At 40.4% G+C, this 21,734-nt stretch overlaps 1 protein-coding gene across 1 annotated transcript in view; it reads left to right on the plus strand.

The window, feature by feature from the left end:
* Window positions 1-21,734, plus strand: part of RCL1 (RNA terminal phosphate cyclase like 1) — a 31,027-nt gene that overhangs the window by 5,151 nt on the left and 4,142 nt on the right. Inside the window, exons 4-8 of the mRNA XM_031557280.2 lie at window positions 3,895-3,969; window positions 5,281-5,405; window positions 9,648-9,773; window positions 12,717-12,873; window positions 20,654-20,757. Of these exons, the coding sequence (XP_031413140.2) occupies window positions 3,895-3,969; window positions 5,281-5,405; window positions 9,648-9,773; window positions 12,717-12,873; window positions 20,654-20,757 (587 nt within the window). The remainder of the gene's footprint in view (window positions 1-3,894; window positions 3,970-5,280; window positions 5,406-9,647; window positions 9,774-12,716; window positions 12,874-20,653; window positions 20,758-21,734) is intronic.

Genomic DNA, 21,734 nt, shown 5'->3' on the forward strand with positions numbered 1-21,734 from the left:
GCTTATGTCTGTTTAAATTGTCCGAATAAATTTCAGACTGGGTGACTGACCAGCACATTTGTCCTGGTTTCAGCTAGGACAGAGTTTATTTTCTTTGTAGAGGCTAATATTGATAATAATAAATGTAGCATTGATTACTCATCAGTGTGTTAGTTGTTGCAGAGCAGTGTTTACCCAGAGCTAAGTATTCTTCTGCATCTTGTGCTGTTCAGCCAGTGAGGAGGCAGGCAATGCACAGGAAGTTGGGAGGGGACACAACCAAAACAGCTGGCACAAATTGGGGTACCAAAGGGGTATTCTGTACCATAAGATGAACAATAAAACTTGATGAAATTGGCTAGCAGGATGATTATCAGGAGAGAGGCAGCTACTGTTGCCTAGGATCTGGCTGGGCATTGGCTGGCAGGTGGTGAGCATTTGTGTTATATATCACTTATTTTATGTATTCTTTTATTATTTTCCCTTCCTTGTGTATCCTATTAAACTCCATCTCAGAGTAGTGAAGCACTGGAACATGTTGCTCTGAGAGGTGGTGGCTGCTCCATCCATACAGACATTCAGGGTCAGGCTGGATGGGACCCTGAGCAACCTGATCTAGCTGTGGATGTCTCTGTTCATTGGAAGGGTTGGATTAGATTGCCGTTAAAGGTCCCAATTTAAATGGTTCTGTTATTCTGTGCTTCAGTTCATGAGATGTGCTTTTTTTTTCCTCATTCTCTTCCTTATCCTACTGAGGGAAAATGTGTAAATGGCTTTGTGGTGCTTGTTGGTTAAAACAACACCAACATAAAGTGTTTTTACAATGTATTTTGTACCTTACACATCTCTGCAGGCTGCTGAAACTAAACACACAGTTTTAAGTGGTACCTTAAATGATTTTGGTGCTTAAATACCTGGAAACTTGATTTCAAATTGATCTGGGCTTTATATTGTTCAGTAGATAGAAGGTGCTTAGCAACTGGGTGAAAATGTATTTATGCTTTTCTCAAAAGATGCTCAGGTTGGTCTATCCTTCTGCACTCTTTCTGCTTGTCCAAGGGGAAGAAGGGAGGGAAAACCAGTGTTAATACTTTGTGATTAGTTTAAAATGAACAAGGCATTTTTGCTGTTGTTCTTCATGTATGTGCCTCTGTAGTTCATGTTCATAGATATGAAAGGCAAGGCACCTGCTCACCTGTGTTGGAGGTTATGTTGTCTGTCTGGTTGGATTTTGAAGTTTAGCTTAGTTTGTAAGAAGGATGTTGTATCTTGTAAACAAAAATATATGTCTATATTTTGGAGTTAGGTTAACTCTGTAAGAAGTAAAGAAGTATCCTTGTCTACATCTGTCATCTGTGGGTGAATGGACAAATTCACATCTACGCATATGACAACTTACATACAGATCTTGACACTTAAACATGATTGGTCACATACTATCCCTTTTGAGCTCAAAAAAATAAGGTGGTTTTGCCAGCCTCTCATCCCTATCTCCTGCTTTCAGCTATGCAGTGTTGTTGATTCCAAAGGCCCCTTTTTTGAAAGGAGTGGTAGTAGCACACAGCTCATCACTCCTGTATTTCCATTTCCTTCTCTAACGTTGTTACTCTGACAGATACACAGTGCTACAGTTGGTTTGTCTGTAACTGTTCTTAATGGTTGTGTTTACAAACATTATGTCATGGGACTTTCCACAGAAATGACTTTTCTGATGGCATGAGACTAGGATACAAAGTTTGGGCTTGGGAATGATGAACTTCAGTGTTAATCAGAATTCAGCAGTTGTCTAGAACTCCAGGAAAGCAAAAGTTTTTCCCACTAACTCCTCTCACCTTTTTTTTATTTTTTTTTCAATTTGCTGAACTCTGGTGCACATGCACACAATATAGATCCAGTCACCAAATGTAATGTTCTGTGCGGAGCTAATAGCTACATAGGAAGGGAACAAACACATACCAATATGTCTTTGTTTGTCTTTTGCACTTTTTGCTAGCTAAGAGATTCTGCATGTCACTAGAAGTTTTTTAAAGGTTTTTCCTTTTAGTTACTGTCAGCTTCTTTACAGGAGAAGGTTCAGCAACTAATGAACAAACAATTTGGATATAGCAACTTGTTGGCACTTGTGGCGCGGTATGACCTCAGTTGTGTAATGCTTTTGTTGTGGTACACCTTGGTATTGTATTGTTTGCTCTAGAGATGGAATAATGCCCTTCCAAGGGGAACTGAAAGTTTTATGATTGAGTGATAGGCAGGATCTTGGAAAATAGGGGTTTGAATCTCAGTTCTGCTGTTGTCTTCACTTTCAGTGAAGTAATCACCACTCCTGCATGATCTCATCCTTCTCTTAATCAGAATAGTCTTTTCCACTGTTCACATACTGCCAGTTACCTTCTCTGCTCAGATTGTAAATCTGGAACAGAGACAGTCTGTTACTGTGCATCTATACCTGATAGGTATCATATCTGGACTTCTCTGGAGACCAAACACTGTAACAAGTCTTGAAACTTTTGGGAACAACCAAACCAGACTTAAGATTGGACCAGCTTCCAGCATTGCCCTAACAGTCTTCTTCCAGGCAAATTTTAATCCAAAGAATTGCAAAAGTGGATATGCAGGAGAGGAAGGGAGTTTCCATCTATGCAGTGAAGCTTTTTTTTTTTTCAATGGTATGTGCATTTTCAGAAGAAAAAGGAAGAAATATTTTTTTAATCTTACTCAAACCAGATCGGTATGTTGAAATTTTATCACCTGGGCCAGCAGTATTCACGTATGTTGATGTGTGTCCATATACATGTTATTAGAGGATTTTGCTTCAGAAGTCAAATCAGTGGAATTAGTGAATACTACTGAAGGGCAGAAGTAAGGTAGTAAGGGGCTTTACCATGTGCTTCTTAAATACATAAATCTCTGTTTTACATATTTTTTTATGAAGACATTAAAATATTGATTCCTACTTGATATCATTGAAAGCAAGCCAAAATCTCTCTGAAGTATGGTGACCAGCAAAATTTGGAGAATGAGAACTGTAGCAACTCGGGTGACTCAAGCAGGTTTTCAGTACTTTCACTGGGGCTTGCATTGTCTGCAAAGCAGAGACTCAAGGGTCATGAATTCTGGCTGAAACCATGGGAAGAAGGATGCTCAAAGTGCTGTCTACTGTGCACCTGTTTCTTTCTCCACCTGAATTCTAGTTCCTCTTTGGTCATGCTGTCCTGGTCCCATCTTTCCAAGGTCCATCATCCAAGTTGTTTGTCTTGCATGATTTGCTATTGCTCTGCTTAAATTCGTTTTGTCACATTTGGTGCTAAAGTTTCAGTGGAAGAAAGACATCAGACAGTCATTGTGGTCTTAGTTTAGCAAAACAGAAGGAGCTGTGGCAAGGAAAATCTAGCTGAGACCTAGATCTAGTGAGTAAGTGGCTCCAAGAGAAGTGAATGATTTTTCATTCACTTTAGACTCTTCTAGTTACTAGAAGCTTCTGTTTCCAGAAACAGATGAGAAATTCTTGGCAAAAGAGTAAGGTTGCTCCTTGCCAGTTCAAGGGGCTACTCTAAAATATGCTCATCATACATTTCAGTTGTCAGAATTTTTTCATAACAGCATAATTATTTTTTTTTGGTAACCACATTCAGAGAAACAAGTGAGCAGTTTTAGCTGAACCATAACAGAAGTCAGACTAAGGAAGAAATCCAGAATAAGAAATTCCATCTCCATAGTTTGCTGTTGTATATTTTGTGAGTAGTGAGATCTTGTGATAATTTAAGAGTAAATGAAGCTCTCTGCCTTCTATGTCTGCCCACAGAGTGCTTACTCTTACAGGAAGCTTCATCCTTGTTAGCATCTCATACGACTTTTAAGTTACTGACTTATGTAATTTCAATAAAGGGTCTGCTTTTAAAACTATGTGTTCTGTAGGTTGACGTCCTTAAGGCAACAGCTCTACCACTACTGAAAAAATTTGGAATTGATGGTGAAAGTCTGGAAATCAAGGTATGAGAGTATGTTTCTTTCTTTCTAAACATACATGGGAACAATGCTTTCAGCTGCTTCACAGGACTATATGCTTGCTTCCCTTTTCTGTTTCTAGCAGATATCTGTTCCTATCTAAATAATATATATTATTACATAATAGTATTTGTCTTGTTCATGGCATGTCTCAACATAGCACACATGCAGTTGCTGAGGGTCTGTAGTAGAATAGAGATGCAAAGGCTGTATGTAGAGAGGATGACAAATTCAAGTGACCTTTCTGTGTCTTGGGGATCTTTGCAAATTAAGAAACCTTTCTGCTTTCTTGTTCCTCTTCACTTAATGTAATTTCTTCTTTACTCCTGTTCTTCCTGCCCCATGCTTAGGGCTAGAAATTAATAATTCAATCTTTTGTCTCCTTTACCAGCAAAGGTACTGGATCTGTATTTGGTTAAGATTTACTTCCCGTTTGGAATATATCGTGTATAGTAAAGAAACTTTTCTCTAAAGACTACTTTTTACAGACATAATGAATTTGTGTGTAGAATAGGCTCAAGAGTAGAAACTATAATGTTTCTAACTAGGAAAGACTTATTTAAAATGTATGAAGGCCTAGAATCCACTTTAAGTCTTTGCTTGCTCCTCTATGACTTCACAGTTTCTTCCCTCATCCTGCCAATGGCCCAGGATCTGTTGCAACATTGCTGACATCATCAGGCTCTGCCTGGGTGGTGCTACAGCAGTCCTGGTCTCCAGTTCCCCATTGTCATACCTATCTAATCTCTATCCATGGGGTGTTCCCAGTGCTCAGGGTTGGGACTGCCTCCTGGCTTGCCCTGCTTCTTGGGTGGAATGGTGGGATCAGCATGGGCTGGCAAGGCTTTCAAAAAAGGAGGGAATTTGTTATTTTTGATTCCCACGTAAGCATGTTAAGCATCAAAAAGATAACACTTTCTTCAGCAGTGAGATACATATTTAACGGAAGTGAACTAGTGTTGCCTCCCTGGTAAATATTGTAGGGTTTTGGGTTTTTTTGCCGATTGTCTTTGTTTTTGATAGTCGTGTTGTTTTTTTTCCCCTTCATTGGGAATCCATGCCTACTGTATTTGAAATGAGAGAAACAAGGGGGGAGGAGGGGAATGTAAAAGAAACCATTTATTGCTTATAGGTTGGTGGAAAAAAATCTGTTTCTGCCTTTAGGATGTCTTTTTCTTACTCGTGTTTCCTTACTGATAATGACAACATTATAGTTTAAGTGAAATTAAATCTATCATGTCTGATTAAATATATATTCTTTGTGCTCCTTGCAACCTATTTTCTTATTATTTTCAGATCAGCCGGAGAGGAATGCCTCCAAAAGGAGGTGGAGAGATATTATTTGCTTGCCCAGTGAGAAAGGTCTTGCAGCCTATTCAGTTCACTGACCCAGGCAAAATCAAGCGCATCAGAGGAACTGCGTATCCTTCCCTTACGTTCTTTTTAAATAAGTTTGCTTTTAAGGGAAAAAAGTAAGTCTCCTAATTTGAAATCCCAACAGCATACCTGTGTTCATGCAGATAATACAGGGCCACTTTTCACGGAGTGAGAACGCAGATTCCATCAGCATGTCTCAAAAGCACCGTGTTCAGAACACTGTTGTTCAAAAAGTATCAGTAAACAAGTAAATGAAAAGTACTGTTATATTTTAGATCTAAAATATTTTCAATAGCAAGAAATTCCATGTAGCAGCACTAACAGGAATGTTACCTTGTCGTAATCCAATAGGAACAAATGTAGTTTTGCTATACATTGAATACTTGGCATTTTGGTTGTTAATGAGCAGAGTGCAGAGTTTTGGATGGGAGCATAAAAGTGCCTCACTGCACATACATGAACTGATCTTGTTGTTGGCTTACCAAAAGCAATTTGGTAACTCTTTGCTTGCAGCAATGCCACTGGAGTGGGAAGTAGTGAGGGATTTACTCCCTCTCAAAGAAAAGGGCAGAATATGTAATGTTTTTTCTGTTGTCTTCTATTTTTGGTTTGTTACCTCTATGCTATATGTTATGAACCTACTCTTATTATAGGAAGACACAGAAATCCATTCTAGGCAGCATATACTAAATGATACAATTGATGAGCTTTGGCTCTCTTGAGCATTGTCCAGCTTGCAGTTCGATTTGTAACAAGAATCTCAAATGTAGTCTAGATTTGATCACTCAAAAGAAAAGCAGGAATTGGGGCTGGTTTCCTGCTCTAGACACATTTCTGCTTTTATCTTACGGCATGCTGTCATAGATGTATGCAAGAATGGGATGCTTTGACCTCTATTCCAACTGTGTATTTGGATGAGTGCAGCACTGCCAAATGAGAGCAGCTTTACTGTGTGCATGAGCTGTAGAACAGAAAGGATGCATCTCAGTGTGCTTGTAGTGGCTGTTTTCATGTTTTTTCAAGAAGACAGTCATTTTATTTTGTCCTCTTCTATAATATGTAGTTCTGTCCTCTGTTTCTATGTGAAAGGGGAAGCAGTGGCTTTAGTGACATTTTTCTAGCTTGACTTTAAAGCACACAATACCATCCTGTGGCACTTTCAGTGGATTTGGTTGATGTATGTGAACAACTGGATTTTCTTCTCAGAGGTAAAAGTTTGCCTAGTTAGCCAAGTGTAAAGGACCAACAGAAGACATTTTCTGACTTCTAGAGTATGCTATCAGCAAGTATGATATCCTGTCCTCTCAGCAGAATAGTCCTGCTTCGTTGATATACTGGTCTACCCATCCTGCTTTATTGCAGACTTGCTTGCCTACAACCTTGGGCCAGCGCACCTGTAGACCTAGCAGGAATAAAAGGAATAAAAAATGAAAGGGACCTCCAGTGGGTAGCTGTTGTCATTGATTCCTCACATCCTACTGTTTGCTGTTTTGAGACTTGGACCTTCAGACAAGTGCATTCACCACGCTCTATCCCTTCTCCAGTACTGTGGGCTGAAACTGGAACTCCTTAAATCAGACTTTTGAATTAGAGTGGTGATCAGTCTTTTTCTCATCTGTTTTCCTGACTCTTATGCTTTCTCCATTTTACTCAGTTTTCTCTCTTTGCTCTTTTTATCTCATAAAATTATTAAGTAATTTCAAGACCTATTTCACTTTCTGAAAAGCTATATCTCTCATAAAGTTTTTCAGTAATGGTGAGACTTATTTCTGTTCTTTAAGGTCATACAGTTTTACTGCGTAGTTTAAGATAGAATCTAAGTATTAGACTCCCAGTATCTGGGGGATAATTGTGGTATATAGATTCTTGTTAAAACTGATGATTGAGTGTGGACCTCTGCATATCATTTTACCTTAATCTAACCTGGAGTTTTGGTAAATCTGGTCACTCCTTCCCTCTCCTTCCTGACAGGACGTGACACCAAGTGAGAAGTCATCCTATTTTAGCCTGATCACTAAGTGGTCATCCAAGCCAGAGGAAAACAAAATGTTTTAGAAACAGAAGTCCTTGGATCTTTCACATGTGCATTTTTGATCCTTCAAGACGCTGCTGAACAAATCTGTTTACTTACAGCTAGGTATCTTGTGTTGCAGTAACTTCTTATAATCGTCTAAAATGTTGAGTGCACCAACTTCAGAATGATCAGTTCTCTTTATTATTGTTTACTGGTTTCACCCTTAAGATCTTGAAGTTTTCCATCTTCCTACTCCACAAGAGCAGACAATAGAAATTTGTAGAAAAGAAAGTTCCCCTCAGCCAGCAGGAGAGTGATGGTTTCTCTGTGTTGCCAGGTGTAAGTATAAGCAGTGGCTGCTTAAATGCAGAGCACGAGTCTGTATTGGTTGAGATGGAATTTTGAGTACAGATGTGTCATAGGTTTGAATATCTCTTGAGAATACTGCTGAAGTAGCACCTGAGTAAAAGGGCACAAAGGATGTGCAGAAAGATTATGATTTCTTCCTTGGAATGGTTATGTTTGAATGTTGAGTGACTAGAGCACTAGAGACTTTAAATTTATCAAAGCATTGCAAAAGAGCCAGAGACAGCAAAGTTTTAGCCTTCTAAATTTTTTTTCTTTTGTAAAACTTTTGTTTTATTTTCAGTTCTCCAATTTCTCCCACTTTAAGGTGGAAGGGAAGGATTGCTTAGTTCAGAATAATTTTGCCCACCAACATCTTTTCCTAGGATGTGAATAGCAGACTATCGAGGATGATAGAATAGCAAGATAAAATTATTGAAGGACATCTCTAAGACCAGGTTTTACCTCGCAGTAATAGTTGATGTTTCTATAGATGTTCTGTGTATCTCACCTGAAGATACATCAGTGAAAATACTTTAGAACACACTAAGTACATGATCTGTAGGTACAGGCTTTGCTGGGAAAATGAGCTTACATTCATGGATGGATTATTCTGTTTGGCCAATCTAGTAGCCTTTTATGATGGTATAACTGCATCATTGGACAAGGGAAGAGCCACTGATGTGATCTATCTAGACTTCAGTAAGGTCTTTGACACGGTGCCCCACAGTATGCTTCTCTTCAAATTGGAAAGGTATGGTTTTGATGAGTGGACTGTTCAATGGGTGAAGAACTGACTGCAGGATCAAGTCCAAGGAGTGGTGGTCAAACTCAATGTCTGGATCGAGATCAGTGATAAGAGGTGTCTCACACAGATCAGTGCTGGGACTGATACTCTTTAATACTTTATCAATGGCATTGACAATGAGGTTGAGTGTACCCTCAGAAAGTTTATGGATGGCACCAAACTGTGGGTGCAGTTGAAACACCTGAGGGTTGGGATGCCATCCAGAGGAATCTAAACAGGCTTTAGCGGTGGGCCCAGGATAACCTCATGAGATTCAGCAAAGCCAAGTGCAAGGTCTTGCACTTAGTAAAGGCAACTTGCACTACTAATACAAGCTGGGGCATGAAAGGATTGAGCACAGCCCTGCTGAAAAGAACTTATGTGTAGTGGTGGATGGCAAGTTGGACATGAACCAGCACTGTGCCCTTGCAGCCCTGAAAGCCAACTGTATCCTGGGCTGCACTAAAAGAAGTATGGCCTGCAAGTTGAGAGAGGTGATCCTGCACCTCTGTGCCGGTGAGGCCTCACCTGGAGAACTGCATACAGATTTGGAGTCCTCAGAGACATGGACCTGTTGGAGAGCCTCCCAAGAAAAGCAAGAGAAATGACTGAAGGAATGGAATACCTTCCCTGTGAGGACAGATTGAGAGGGCTGGGGCTGTTCAGCCTGAAGAAGAAAACGCTCTGTTGTGACCTGATAGCAGCCTTTCAATATCTGAAGGGAAGCTAGAAGAAAAAAGGGACAGACTCTTCAGCATCATCATGTGGTATTAGGACAAAGGGAAATGATTTCGTACTAAAAGAGGGGAGTTTTGGGTTGGATATAAGGAAAAAGTATTTTGCAGTGAGAGTGGTGAGGAACTGAACAGGTTGCCCAGAGATGTCAAGGAAGTCCAATCCCCAGAGACAGTTAAGACCAGGCTGGACCTGTCTCTGAGCAACCTAACCTAGCTGTACATGTCCCTGTTCATTGCAAGGAAGTTGGACTACATGACCTTTAAAGGTCCCTTCCAACTCTTAAGGATTCTATGTGTAGGACAAAACTACATTTTTTGAAAGAATGTACTGGGACCTCTTAACTATTTTTGCCAGTCTCTTAATTATTTTTCATTATCACAGTTCCTTAGCTCAGAAATACAGGTATTCTGTCAGAGTGTCTCCACAGATGGCAAACAGAATGGTGGAATCTGCAAGGAGCATCCTGAACAAATTCCTCCCAGATATTTATATCTATACAGACCATATGAAAGGGGTCAGCTCTGGAAAGTGAGTATCCAGTATTTACAGGAAGAAGAAGTGTAGGTGTATATTTTTTTTTGCCTGCTAGCATATTCTGATCTGTAATTTTACTGAGCTGTAGGCCATTGTTTTCTATTTCTGACATTAAATAAATATTCCTTATAGGGGAAAAAAAAGAAATGAATCATTAGTTTTACTCAGTGCTGTGATAGAAATACTGTAGTTTTCTTAAACTAACAATGTAATTTATCATTACTGCCACTAAAGGTAACCTGAGCTCTATTCTGTTTTAAGCCTGTTTACAGAATCACAGAAGTGACTGCAGAATGCACTAATGTGATATGAAAACTAATGTTTGAATTTTACTCCAGGCTATCTGATGGAAATGGTAATACTAAGGTTGGAACCTGAATGTTTTCTAAACAATTTTATTCTCTGCTTTACTATGACATAAACAACTTTTCTCTCAACAGCAAAGTAATGTTTCAAATTTCCTTAGAGATTTGCTGGCCAGCGTAAGAGAGAAGTGATGCTCATGATTCAAACAATTTTATTGATATCTGTCAGTAACACTATCTGCTTGGCACTTCTTAGAAGTTGGAAATTGGGATAATTAATTTGTATGTCATCTTCCTGTATATTCAGTTCCCAGTGTGCATGCTTTTTTTTATTGTTTCTGTTCTTGGAAATACCATCTTTGAGATAACTTGCTAATTTCATAAGTCTACACGTCTGAAAATTGTTAACTAATTCTAAAGTTTCTTTCCTCTTTCCTTACTTCTCTATCATATTTAATATTCCACCTTAGTAAGTCTAGATAGTTAACAATAATGAAAATTTTGAAACCTTTTTTTCTGAGGGTGTGAGTTTTTGGTGTTGTTGTGGTTTTGGATTTTGTGATTGTTTTTTTCATATCTACCAATAATATGGAAAATTCAGATGAATTAAGGCAGCACCAATGTATTTTCTGCTTGCATGATTAGCCCATGTAGAAAAATAAATAATTGCATGGAAAAAAAAGGTGAGTTCCCCTTTTCACATTGCTGGTGCATGTTAATCTCTACTGCTGCTGTGCTACCATATTCAGCATTAGTATGGTGCCAGCACAGTCCCATTTCAGCAAAGCTTTTTGTGTTACTAGCTTCCTATTACTTCTGTATGTGTAGACAGGACAAGGAAGGAAAGCAATGCGTCTCATTCCCATTGCAGTCTCTGTTCAATGAAGAATTAAAACAGCAAGGATTATTTCAGCACACATTTGCCCAGCCTAGACAAAGCCCTGATTTCAGAATGTAGAGTGTTTTACCCTGTCCCTATCACAGTGCCAAAGCTTCAGGAAGTAGATTTGAGCATTTTCTGCCACCTGTGATGTCTCTCTGAACAAAAACTTTCTGAATTTTCTGAATTTACAACAGAGTGTTCATCTCTGCAGATGTTTCCTAACATTGTTTGCACATGCATGAGACACTAGATGATTTTGTTTCGGCAGTTTGTCACATGCTACTGAAGGCTAACAAAATCTGCCATGGGATATAGTTATTATTACTGTCCAAATTATGGCCCCTAAGAAGCAACATCTTTTCACTCTTGCTGTCTAGATCTTTCTTTCAGAGGAAAGGAGGAAGAGAAAAACATCTTTAGCATAATTTTTGTGTTGCTGAGTAGTTAAATATGGGTGGGGAACCTCCAGTATCTGTTCATTCCCTCCCTACTTAAATGCTTCTGGCAGAACTGTTCTTTTCTAACACTGGGACAGTTTGTCTGTACTGGTATTTAGGCTTTGTTTTTGTGGTTTGTTGATATTGGTGATGTTCCTTACCATTTTGAGTGAGTGGAGTTTTTTTAATTAAAAAGTTTGGGTATTGAAGGCAGTATGAGTCCATAACTGTGGGAAATGCTGTACGTAGAGAAAAGTCAACCTTATTTTGAATGGCTAGCTATTGGTGTTCTTCCAGGACATAAATATACAGAGATCTTACGCTATTTTTTTTGCTAGTTATAACTTTTTCTCAGCAAGTATCTACCAGCAATGTACACTACCATTTGTTACTTTCTTTTAGCAAAAGTATTTTTTAATATTGATAAAAGCATTTTTTTAGGATGCTAAGCTCTGAGAAAAATGCATAGGTTGCTCCAAAGTGATGCCTCCTATTTATTTACAAGGAAACTGCAATAGATACGAAGAGCACAATAACACTATTTGGCAGAGCAGATTCTCAGCTACAAAGCAGTATTTTTCAATGTAGTCACTGCTATTGACCAGCTTGTGCAGTTTATTTGATCAGTGCATTTCATTTTGTGGTGTGACAGCTGTACATGGCCATCCAAAATGTGACTTGTCTTTCACACCACTGTTGCCACTGCTAGTTGGAACTGGATCAGCTATACAGTCCATTCCATACCAAGCAATTCTGTGATTCTATGATTCCGTGAAATGCAAGCGTTGTAAATCTTTTTTTTTTATTTTTTCATTCACCTGCTTGGTACTGTAGCTATTCTTGCTATATAATGAAGCTTCCATGCTAAAAGGTGGATCCCTAAAGAATGTTAGTTTTGTACTTGAATGTGACAGAAAAGAAAATCAAGTTACTTCAGAAAATGTCAAAGATTAATTAGCACTGGTGTTTTTGTTTTTTTTTTTTAATCAAAAATGCTATTTCTGGGATTTGGATGGCTTTGTTTTAATTTCTCTCTCTCTCTTTTTTTTTTTTTTTTTTTTTCTTCCAGAGTTTGAGCCAGAAATATCCAGCACAGTCTGTTTGGGACTAGTAATACTAGATTTAGCTTTTAGATATTGTTAATGTTTTTCCCAGGACAGATGAAAAGTCTAGAATGGGAATTTTGTTGGCAAGTCCAGATTCCCCATAATGTCCAATGAGTGGAGCTGTTCACAACTTGAGGACAAGCTTGATATTTCTTTTTGGTTTGTTATTTAATTTTATTGCTCTATCCAATGTGTTTTCCTTTCAGATCTCCAGGTTTTGGCATATGTCTTATTGCAGAAACCATCAATGGCACTATTCTCAGTGCTGAGTTAGCCTCAAACCCTCAGGGCCAGGGAGCAGCTGTGCTTCCTGAGGAACTTGGCCAGAATTGTGCTAAGCTGTTGCTTGAGGAGATATACAGGGTAAGTGGGCAATATGTTTTGTATGTACAGCTGAAAGAGAAGAAGGCAATGATATATTGGTGAAGGAATAGGTGATTTCAGGATGTACTCAGACTGAGATCCAGACAGAAAAATCATCCGATGCTGCCAATGTGTTCTTGATATCAGTGGGGAGTGTTTTATAAATGGTTCATTTAATGATATAATGACTTATTCTGCCATGTTATTTCCTGTGTCCATGTTATATTTTACTGTGGGTCATAGCAGAAAAAAATTTTCTTTTCATTGTCTTCTATTTGCAACAGAATTCAGTTTGCTTCATGTGTTTTTTTTCACTTTTAACCATAAAAGACAGCAATAAGAGAGTTAATGCTATTGAGCTAGTGGTGGAATTGAAGCATTGTGAGTGGGAGAAAGTGTGAGAAGGAGGAAGGGGGGGAAAAAGCAGCTGGTTTCAATGCTGGCCATTTTATTGCAGCAATAACAAAGTTCAAATGTCCTGAGGACTGTTTGTGATATAAGGAACAGAATGGTTTGTTGAAGCAAGACAGTGTTTGCTTAGGAATCTTATCTGCGTGACAGTTTCCCACAACATGGTTTCTTTATTAAAATGTTTGTTTTCATCTGTGGCAAGACTTCTAGTGGATGACTGGCTCTCAGTCAGAATTAGCAATCAGTGAGTTTCTGATCTGATAAAGAACATATCTGCTTTTGCTGTGTATTGCCATAGATGTCAAAGTAAGCAGCTGTTAGTACTGACAAACCACATTTGGTTTTTAGAAGGCAGCCATCTACAGATGGTAGTCCAAAAAAATGTAATTGCTCTTAACTAGAATAAGGAGATAGGGCCTTGCAAAGTGTTAAAAATGCCATTAGTGTGATTCTGTTTTAGGTAGTGTAGTCAATTCGGAAAAGGTGTTTGAGGCACAAACAGGGTCAGGCAGGTCTTTGCACAGTGAAGTGATAGGGCATGAGGTTTCACTGTCCTTGAAAATCAGATTCTCAGTGAATGAGGTTAGCTGTGACCTGCTATGGAACAGTTGGCATTCTGGAAGGCTCTATGCTGTGTGGGCCATTACAAAAGTAAGTGGCAACTGCTGAACAGTTTGTGGACTGTTGTCCTCCACAGCAGCATCTCATGATGGAAAAAAGTTCTAATTTGTTATCCTTTAAGGACTATTGTACTGCTTATCTATTGGAGTGTTTAGATCTTACTCAGTACTCATGAAATCCCTGCTCCCTGTCATAGGCAACATTGTGGGGTTCATTTTGTTATTTTCAGAATATATACTTGAATTTATGACTTTGTGTATGATACACACTCTAACAGAGTGTTAGCCAGGAGTTAGAAAAATTGGGATGGCTCATTCATTTTATTCTGGTTTTTTTTTTTTTTTTTTTCCAAGCTTGGGTCAGTTTGATCCAGTGTTGACCCCACACATTGCAAAATGTGCTGTGTTTGCTTGTTTTTAGGATACTGTTTGGGGGTTTCTTTCTTTGTTTGTTTGTTTTGTTTTGCCTAGTGTGTGGTAAAACACTGAAGTTGGGAGGAGAATGCACGGGAGAACAGGCTGCTGTGAACAGGCAGTCTTTAAGTTCCATTCTCTTTACACTTGGTACTCTCTGAATGCTTGAGGGAGAATTTCTCTCCCTTTCTTTGCTTAGATTGCATGTGAACTGGATTAGACTGTTTCTGTGTCCTTGCCTTTGGTACTTGGGGGGCCAGAAGGCTTCTCAGAAAAGGGCATCCTGGCAGTATTGAAGATGATTCCCTGCAGAGGATTTTAGTTGTCAGAATCACCCACAAAACTGTTGGAATTCATTTCTGTTTAAAAGGGCTCAGAGGCATCTCTTAAAGTGCTTGCTTAATGCTTGCTGTTATGTGAACTTTACCGTGTAGGAAACCTTAGGATTTGAGCTTTGCTATGTGAAATGCTAAATTGCTCCTTTTGCTAAGCATCAAAAAAGAAGTTGAAAACGGCATATATGATTCTTGCTTTTGTAATATACCTTTGTAGATGAAAGGATTTCAGAGCCAATTGACTAACAGTAAGTGGCACATAGCTGATTACAACAGACCTGAAGGAGGGACGTGGAATGGCTAGCACTGTCTTTACAGATCTGTGTGTATTTCTTACCCAAGCTTAATTATAGAAGATCAATAAAGAAGGCCTCCTTTCTTGCCTTCAGAGGAGCTAGTTACGGATATTTAATATATCAGATGATTGACAGAAAGGGAGGGCCAGGAAAAACTAGAAGGGAGTTGAATGCCTCTATTGCTTGTGATCGGGAGAAATAGGGCTAGATGTAGTAGCAGTTGAAGTCTGAGCTCTTCTTTGAGGAAAGATTGAATTGCTATGGGAGCTTGGGAGGGCAGAAGGAGTAAGGTTGTTGTTTTATACAGCTAGAGCTAATATCAGTGAAATGTTTAACTAAATGTTAATTTTCAAGACAGTCTTATTTCAATGTGACGAGTCTCAGCTCCTTTCTAAAAATGGTTCTGCACCTCACCTAACAAATAATACACCTTAGGGTTGATTAAAGCGTGCATGTATGTACCATATGTGTAAGAGAAAAAAATAAACTTATCCTATAGTGTTACCAGTACTATAAGCTTGGAAGAATAATTCTCCTCAAAACACACTTTTGTCAATGATCCAGTTATTTGTGCTTCTGCATGTAGACTGTGATACTTATACTGCAGCATTTCTGCATTTCTGTCTATGTCTCTAATTATATGTTGGATCTGATTCTGTTATCAGTGGAAACAGTAATGGAGAACCTGCCATAAACTGAATTAACAAGCTAGTAGCTGCATCCTAGGTTTGTAATGAGTACAAGCTGTTTTGGAATAAAGTCAGTACTTCAGTTCTGACTTTGTCTATCTCATTTCTAGTGGGAGTGTTTTTGCTTTGGGGTTGTTTTGTTTTTGGTTTTCTTGGGGTTTTTTTTTTTGAACTCAAGTAAACAGCAGATTGAGAGACAAAAGATGGCCTCATTGGGAGTGGTATTTCTTTCTGTTTCATTTGTCATAAGTTACTGTTCTGTCAGCATTAGATTACAAGAAAGTCAATTAATTTCCCTGTATGATAACTGCCTACATGGGAATGGTCATGGTGATGCATTGCTAATGTATAATAGTAGGGATGACTAATTTGTTGCAGCAATGGAGACTATGGAAGCAGTAGAAGAGGACCGGGAGGTTGGCAGCCAACTGAACACAGAATCATAAAATGGCATAGGTTTGAGGGAACTTTAAAGGTCATCCACTTTCAACTGCGCTGACATGGACAGGGTTGCCAACCACTAGACCAGGCTGCCAAGGATCCCATCCAGCCTGGCTGTGAATGCCTCCAGAGACGGAGCATCCACAGCCTCTCTGGACAGCCTCTTCCAGTGCCTCAACATCTTCTTAAGTAAAACATTTCTTCTTAACATCTAATCTAAATGTACCCTCTTACAGTTAAAGCCATTCTACCTTGTCCTGTCACTATCAGACTGTATAAAATGTTGGTCTACCTCTTTCTTATAAGCTCTCCTTAAGCAATTGAAGGCTGCTGTGAGGTCTCTCTGCAGCCTTCTCTACTCCAGGCTGGACAAGCCCAATTTTCTCAACCTGTCTTCATAGTAGAGGTGCTCCAGCCCTTTGATCACTGTCATGGAACTCCTCTGGACCCTCTCCACATCCCTCCTGTACTGGGGGCCCCAGACTTCCAGGTGGGGCCTCACTGGTCCTGCACAGAGGAGCAGGATCACCTCTCTCCCCCTGCTGGCCACTCCTCTGTTGATGAAGCCCAGGGTACCATTGGCCTTCTGGGCTGCAAGTGCATGCAGCTGGTGCATGTCCAGCTTTTTGTCCACCAGGACCCCCAGGTCCTCTGCAGGGCTGCTCTCAATGAGTTCTTCTCCCAGTCTGTACTCATATCTGGGATTGCCTTGACCCAAGTTACAACATTTTGCACTTGGCCTTGTTAAACCTCAGTAGATTCTCACTTGCACGCTTCTCAAGCATGTGCAGGCCCCTCTGGATGGCATCCCTCCCTTCTGTTGTATCAGCTACACCACTCAGCTTTGTGTTGTGTGCAGACTTGCTGAGGATGCACTCAATCCCACTGTCTGCATCATTGATAAAGGTGTTATAGAGTGCAGGTCCCAAGATGGACCCTTGGAGGACATCTCTTCTGATCCCATTCCACCTGGACATAGAGCCACTGATAACAACCCGGAGCAACAGGTGCCCTTTATTGGTTCAGTCCCTAACTTTAACCTACAAGCTCTCAACCTGTTCATGACTGTTTGTCAGGGGCAGCTCTTCACAATCTATCGACTTCTTAACATAGATGGCAACTCCCCCACCTCTCCAGCTTCACCCATCCCTTCGTAAAAGCTCATAGCCCTCAATCATGGTATTCCAGGTACCTGAGTTATTCCATGCATCAGTGATAGCAATAAGATTGTAGTTTTCCAATTGCACCACGGTTTTCATCTCCTGGTTATTTCCCACACTGCATGTATTGGTATAGAGGCTTTTCAGCTGGGCTGTCATCCACATTACCTTCCTAAAGGAGCCCCCTGTCAACGGTTTACGGGCTGGTTCGGCCCGGTTCCGTGACTAGAAGGGCAGAGGGATCCGCGGATCCGCGCCCCCGGGAAAAAAAGAAAATAAGGGACCCCGAAATAATTGAAAACAGTGGCAACAATCTGAGGTAAAACAGAGTAATTTACTAAATATGGTATCAACAGAATTTTATAAGGAGAGAGAATGTGAAATTGATGGTGGATCGGCCTTACCACAACGCTGAGATGAGAAGCGCAGGCAGAGAAGCGCAGGCGAGAAGCGCAGGCAGAGAAGCGCAGGCGAGAAGCGCAGGCAGAGAAGCGCAGGCAGAGAAGCGCAAGCGAAGCAGTGCAGGCAAAGAAGAGAGCATCAGGTGACCTTGCCGGGAGTTATATCTCCTCGCTGACCGCAAAGCCCCCTGGGGAAACGTAGCTGCTCTTCTCCTCTGGACAGGCACCCGGAACTTGAGCATCAGCAGTCAAACCCCCAGTGCATTGCATGATGTTATGATGTGGAATACTGATAATGAAAAATCATGAAACCATGACACCCCCCTAAATTCCTCTGGGAAAAACGTGAGGTTTTCCCCTGCTGCTTCCTAAAGCAACAATGTTTCCAGATTTTTCTCTATTCCTCAGCAGTACATCCCCTTCCCCCATCAAACTTACTAATGAGATCCGCCAACTTGCTGCCTAGTACATTCATCATAAGATAAAGCAGGTTAGGGGCCTTCACTAGCACCTTTTCTCTAGCTTAGCTATGCTATCCCACATCTTTTCATGGGCAGGTTTGCCATTATCCCCTTCTCTCTTCAAATCACGTTAAAAGCCCTGTCCATGAGCCCAGACCGACCCTGGGACAGAATTCTTTTCCTCGTGACCTAGGTGGACATTGTCAGGAGCTATCAGGCCAGGTACAGAGTAAACTGCCTCATGGTCAAAAAAGCCAAAATTCCTGTAGTGGTACCAACCTCTCAACCATATATTTATCAGCTGGATTTTCCTGGTCCTTTCAGTTTCCTCCTTGCCCCTGAAGGCATGCAGGAAGACACCATCTGTACTCCCACTCTGTCCACTAAACTGCCTCAGTCCCCTGAAGTCAGTTTTGACAGCTCTCAGGCTCTCAGTGACTTCATTGTTGCCAGCCTGAGTAAGGAGAAATAATCAGAGGGGTGAACTGGACTAGGCAGTCTGTATCCTGTTTATGCTCCCCAATGCTCTTCAATCTCTCCACCTCCTCCTTGAGCTCCTGCCCCTGTGCTAAGCAGATCACCCACATGCTCACACCTCACACAGGTGGTATCTCTGCCACCCTGCGGGGGCCGCAACAGGCTCAGGCACTCCCTGCAACCAGAGACCAGAACAGGCATATTTCTGGGCAGGCACTCAGTCTGGGTAGCTGCATTCTTTTAACCAGGAGTTTTCTGCCTAGTGGAGATTATAGCTAGATTTGTTGTCTGGGAGGCAGCTGATAGGTGAGCCAATCCCCTGACTGGGGAGGAGTAGTCTGCCCTGCCTGTGTTAACTGCTGCACCATGCTCAACTGTTTTCAGCACTTCTGGGAGCTATACTCCCTGCAGGCTGCTTTTCTAATTTCAGGGTGTGATGCTGCTGCTCTTGGCCCTGCCCCCACCATGTCAGAACTGCTGCCACATGGGAGGCAGTTGTGTCTGGCAGCTTCTCGCTGACAGGAATTCAGTTGTCCTGAATAGGCACAGTCAGTTCCTTGCTTTAGTGTGGAATGCAACTGCACCAGAGCTGTCTGCCTGCAGAGAAAAATATGAACCAGCAGTGTACACTGCTGAAGGCTAAGAAGGCCAGCGGCAGCCTGGCCTGCAGACTGATAGTGATAGACAAGGGGGAATGGCTTTAAAATGAAAGAGGAGAGATTTAGGTTAGATGTTAGAAGGAGATTGTTCACTCAGAGGGTGATGAGGCACTGACATGGGCTGCATGGAGAAGCGGTGGATGCCCCATTCCTGAAGGCATTCAAGGCCAGGCCAGGCTGTATGGGGCCCTGGGCAACCTGATCTAGTGGGTGGCAGCCTTGTCCATTGCAAGGTTGGAACTAGGTGATCTTGAGGGTCCTTCCCACCCAGGGCATTCTGTGAGGTGACTGTTCCCTTGTACTCAGCACAGGGGAGACTGAGCCACTAGTTCACTGTTTGGTTTTGGGTCTCTCATTGAAAGAAGGATATCAAGTCATTGGAATGCATTCAGAAAAAGGTAACTAAGCTGGTGCAGGGACTAGAAAACAAGACAAACAAGGAGTGGCTGACAAAACTGGGGTTGTTGAGTTTGGAGATGAAGAGTCTGGGGGGGACTTTATCACTCTGCAGCTATCTAAGAGAGGGCTACTGTGAAGTTGGTGCTCATCTCTTTTCCTGGGTGACAACTAAGAGAACATAAGGGAACATCCTTAAGTTGCAGCAGTGGGGGTTTAGCTGAGATATAAGAAAGATCTTAAAGGACTTTTACAACCCTTTTTTACATCAACAACTGTATGATTCAAAGTGTTAAATTTATATTTTCAAAGAACAGTGAGACTTGTCATACTGAAGTAAAACCATCTTGAAAATTACTATCAGTATCTCTCACTGGAATAGGCCTTTTTTCTGCCTTTTCACGGAGTAAATGTGTTCAAGTTGTCACATCATTGTGTTTTCTTAGTCTATCCCAAAATTTATTTGGAATTCCAAATTCCAAAAAAATTTGCTTTTTTGAATAGTTATATTTCTTAAAAAGTTAAGTTTGTGCTTTGGCCACAAAGCTAACTGCCAGTTAGCAGTCTGTGTAGTTTTGCTTTCTCCAGACAACATGTTCAGTGGGCTTAATGCTAGTTTTAATTCAGCAGGAAAGTATTCACAGACTACATTGCGGTTTTGGATCTGCAACGAGTGAAATGCAGAAGGTCATGTCATCCTTTTGCTTAAAAGTTGTTTACTAAAGTTCAGAAACATTTCCATGCTTCAGTTTTGTAATGCTTGAACAGAACAGGGAGAGATGAGAGAGTTTTTTGTTTTGACATTGTTACTGGGTTTTGGTTTAGTTATATTTCTTTCCCAGCCTGACAGGTGGAATGAATTTGTCATTGTTACAAAATCTAGATTTTTATCTTGTCAGCCCTTGAAAACTGAGAGCAGTAATTCAACCTTTTAAGTATATCTTTCTTCTCTCTTACTCTCCTCCCATCTCAATTTCTGGTTTGTACAGAGATTAATTATTAAAACATTTTGGTTTACAGGGAGGTTGTGTTGATTCAACAAACCAGAGCCTTGCTTTGCTGCTCATGACCCTTGGACAACAAGATGTTTCCAAAGTCCTGTTAGGACCTCTGTCTCCATACACGTAAGTTGTTTTTTATTTTTATTTTTATTTTTATTTTTTCTCATTTTATTTACTTAGTCTTGTTTAATTCTATATCACACAACTATTTTTTCTATATGAAAGATGTTGTCTGTGGCTGTGAGTAGAACTTGTATCTGTCTTAAAATGAGACAGGTAGTGTAAGTTTTACCCAGTGTAAACACAGATTAAAATATTATTTCCTTACCGTTTTGAATTCTTCCTGATTCTGAAGCAATTAAAATTGCAGAGATGAGGTTTATTGTGGATTTTTGGTCTTGTATGTGTACATCAGTTAGCTTTTTGTTGCCTAGCATACACTACGTTGTTTTCCTAGTGATTTCTCTGTAGCTGGGACATTAAATGGCCTGTTTTGAATGGCTTGCCAAATGCTAAAGCTGTAACTGTCTAAAGGAGACAGCTCAAGAGTTCAATTTCTGGAGCTATGTGCAGCCCTAAAGCTTTAGTCCTGTCGGGTAGTGGACTTCTGTGATGCTCTTTAATCTTGAATTTTATTAAAGATTTGTCTGTCACTAGTAATGATTCAGAGGAATAAATTTCTCTCAGTTAGTTGAAACACGAGATAGGTATGAGATGTCCAATACCAAAAATTTCATTTATTCTAGAAGACTGATTTGGTCATAGCTATTCATAGAAACTGGGCAGTTTTCCATTAAGCAAGATGAGAGAAGGGTAGCTTATTTGACAATGGCATCAAACAATAAGACTATGAACTGTCCTTTTTCGGTTATCATGGTACCGGTGCTGTATACGTGAAAGGTACAGTACTGTGATAACTGAAGAATGGTGGTGCCATCACATGAGATCTAGAAATTGCCTAACTTCAATTTCAGTCTCTTATACCTGGGTAACACATTCATCAGATTTTTTTTTTTTTTTTTTTGCCCGGGGGTGGAGGGAGGGAGCAGGTAAGCCTCTTTTTGCATAGGGGTGAAGTAATCCTGTGTGAAGTAAGTATC

This window comes from Meleagris gallopavo, chromosome Z (assembly GCF_905368555.1).
Source record: "Meleagris gallopavo chromosome Z, MGAL_WU_HG_1.1, whole genome shotgun sequence".
NCBI classification, from domain to species: domain Eukaryota; kingdom Metazoa; phylum Chordata; class Aves; order Galliformes; family Phasianidae; genus Meleagris; species Meleagris gallopavo.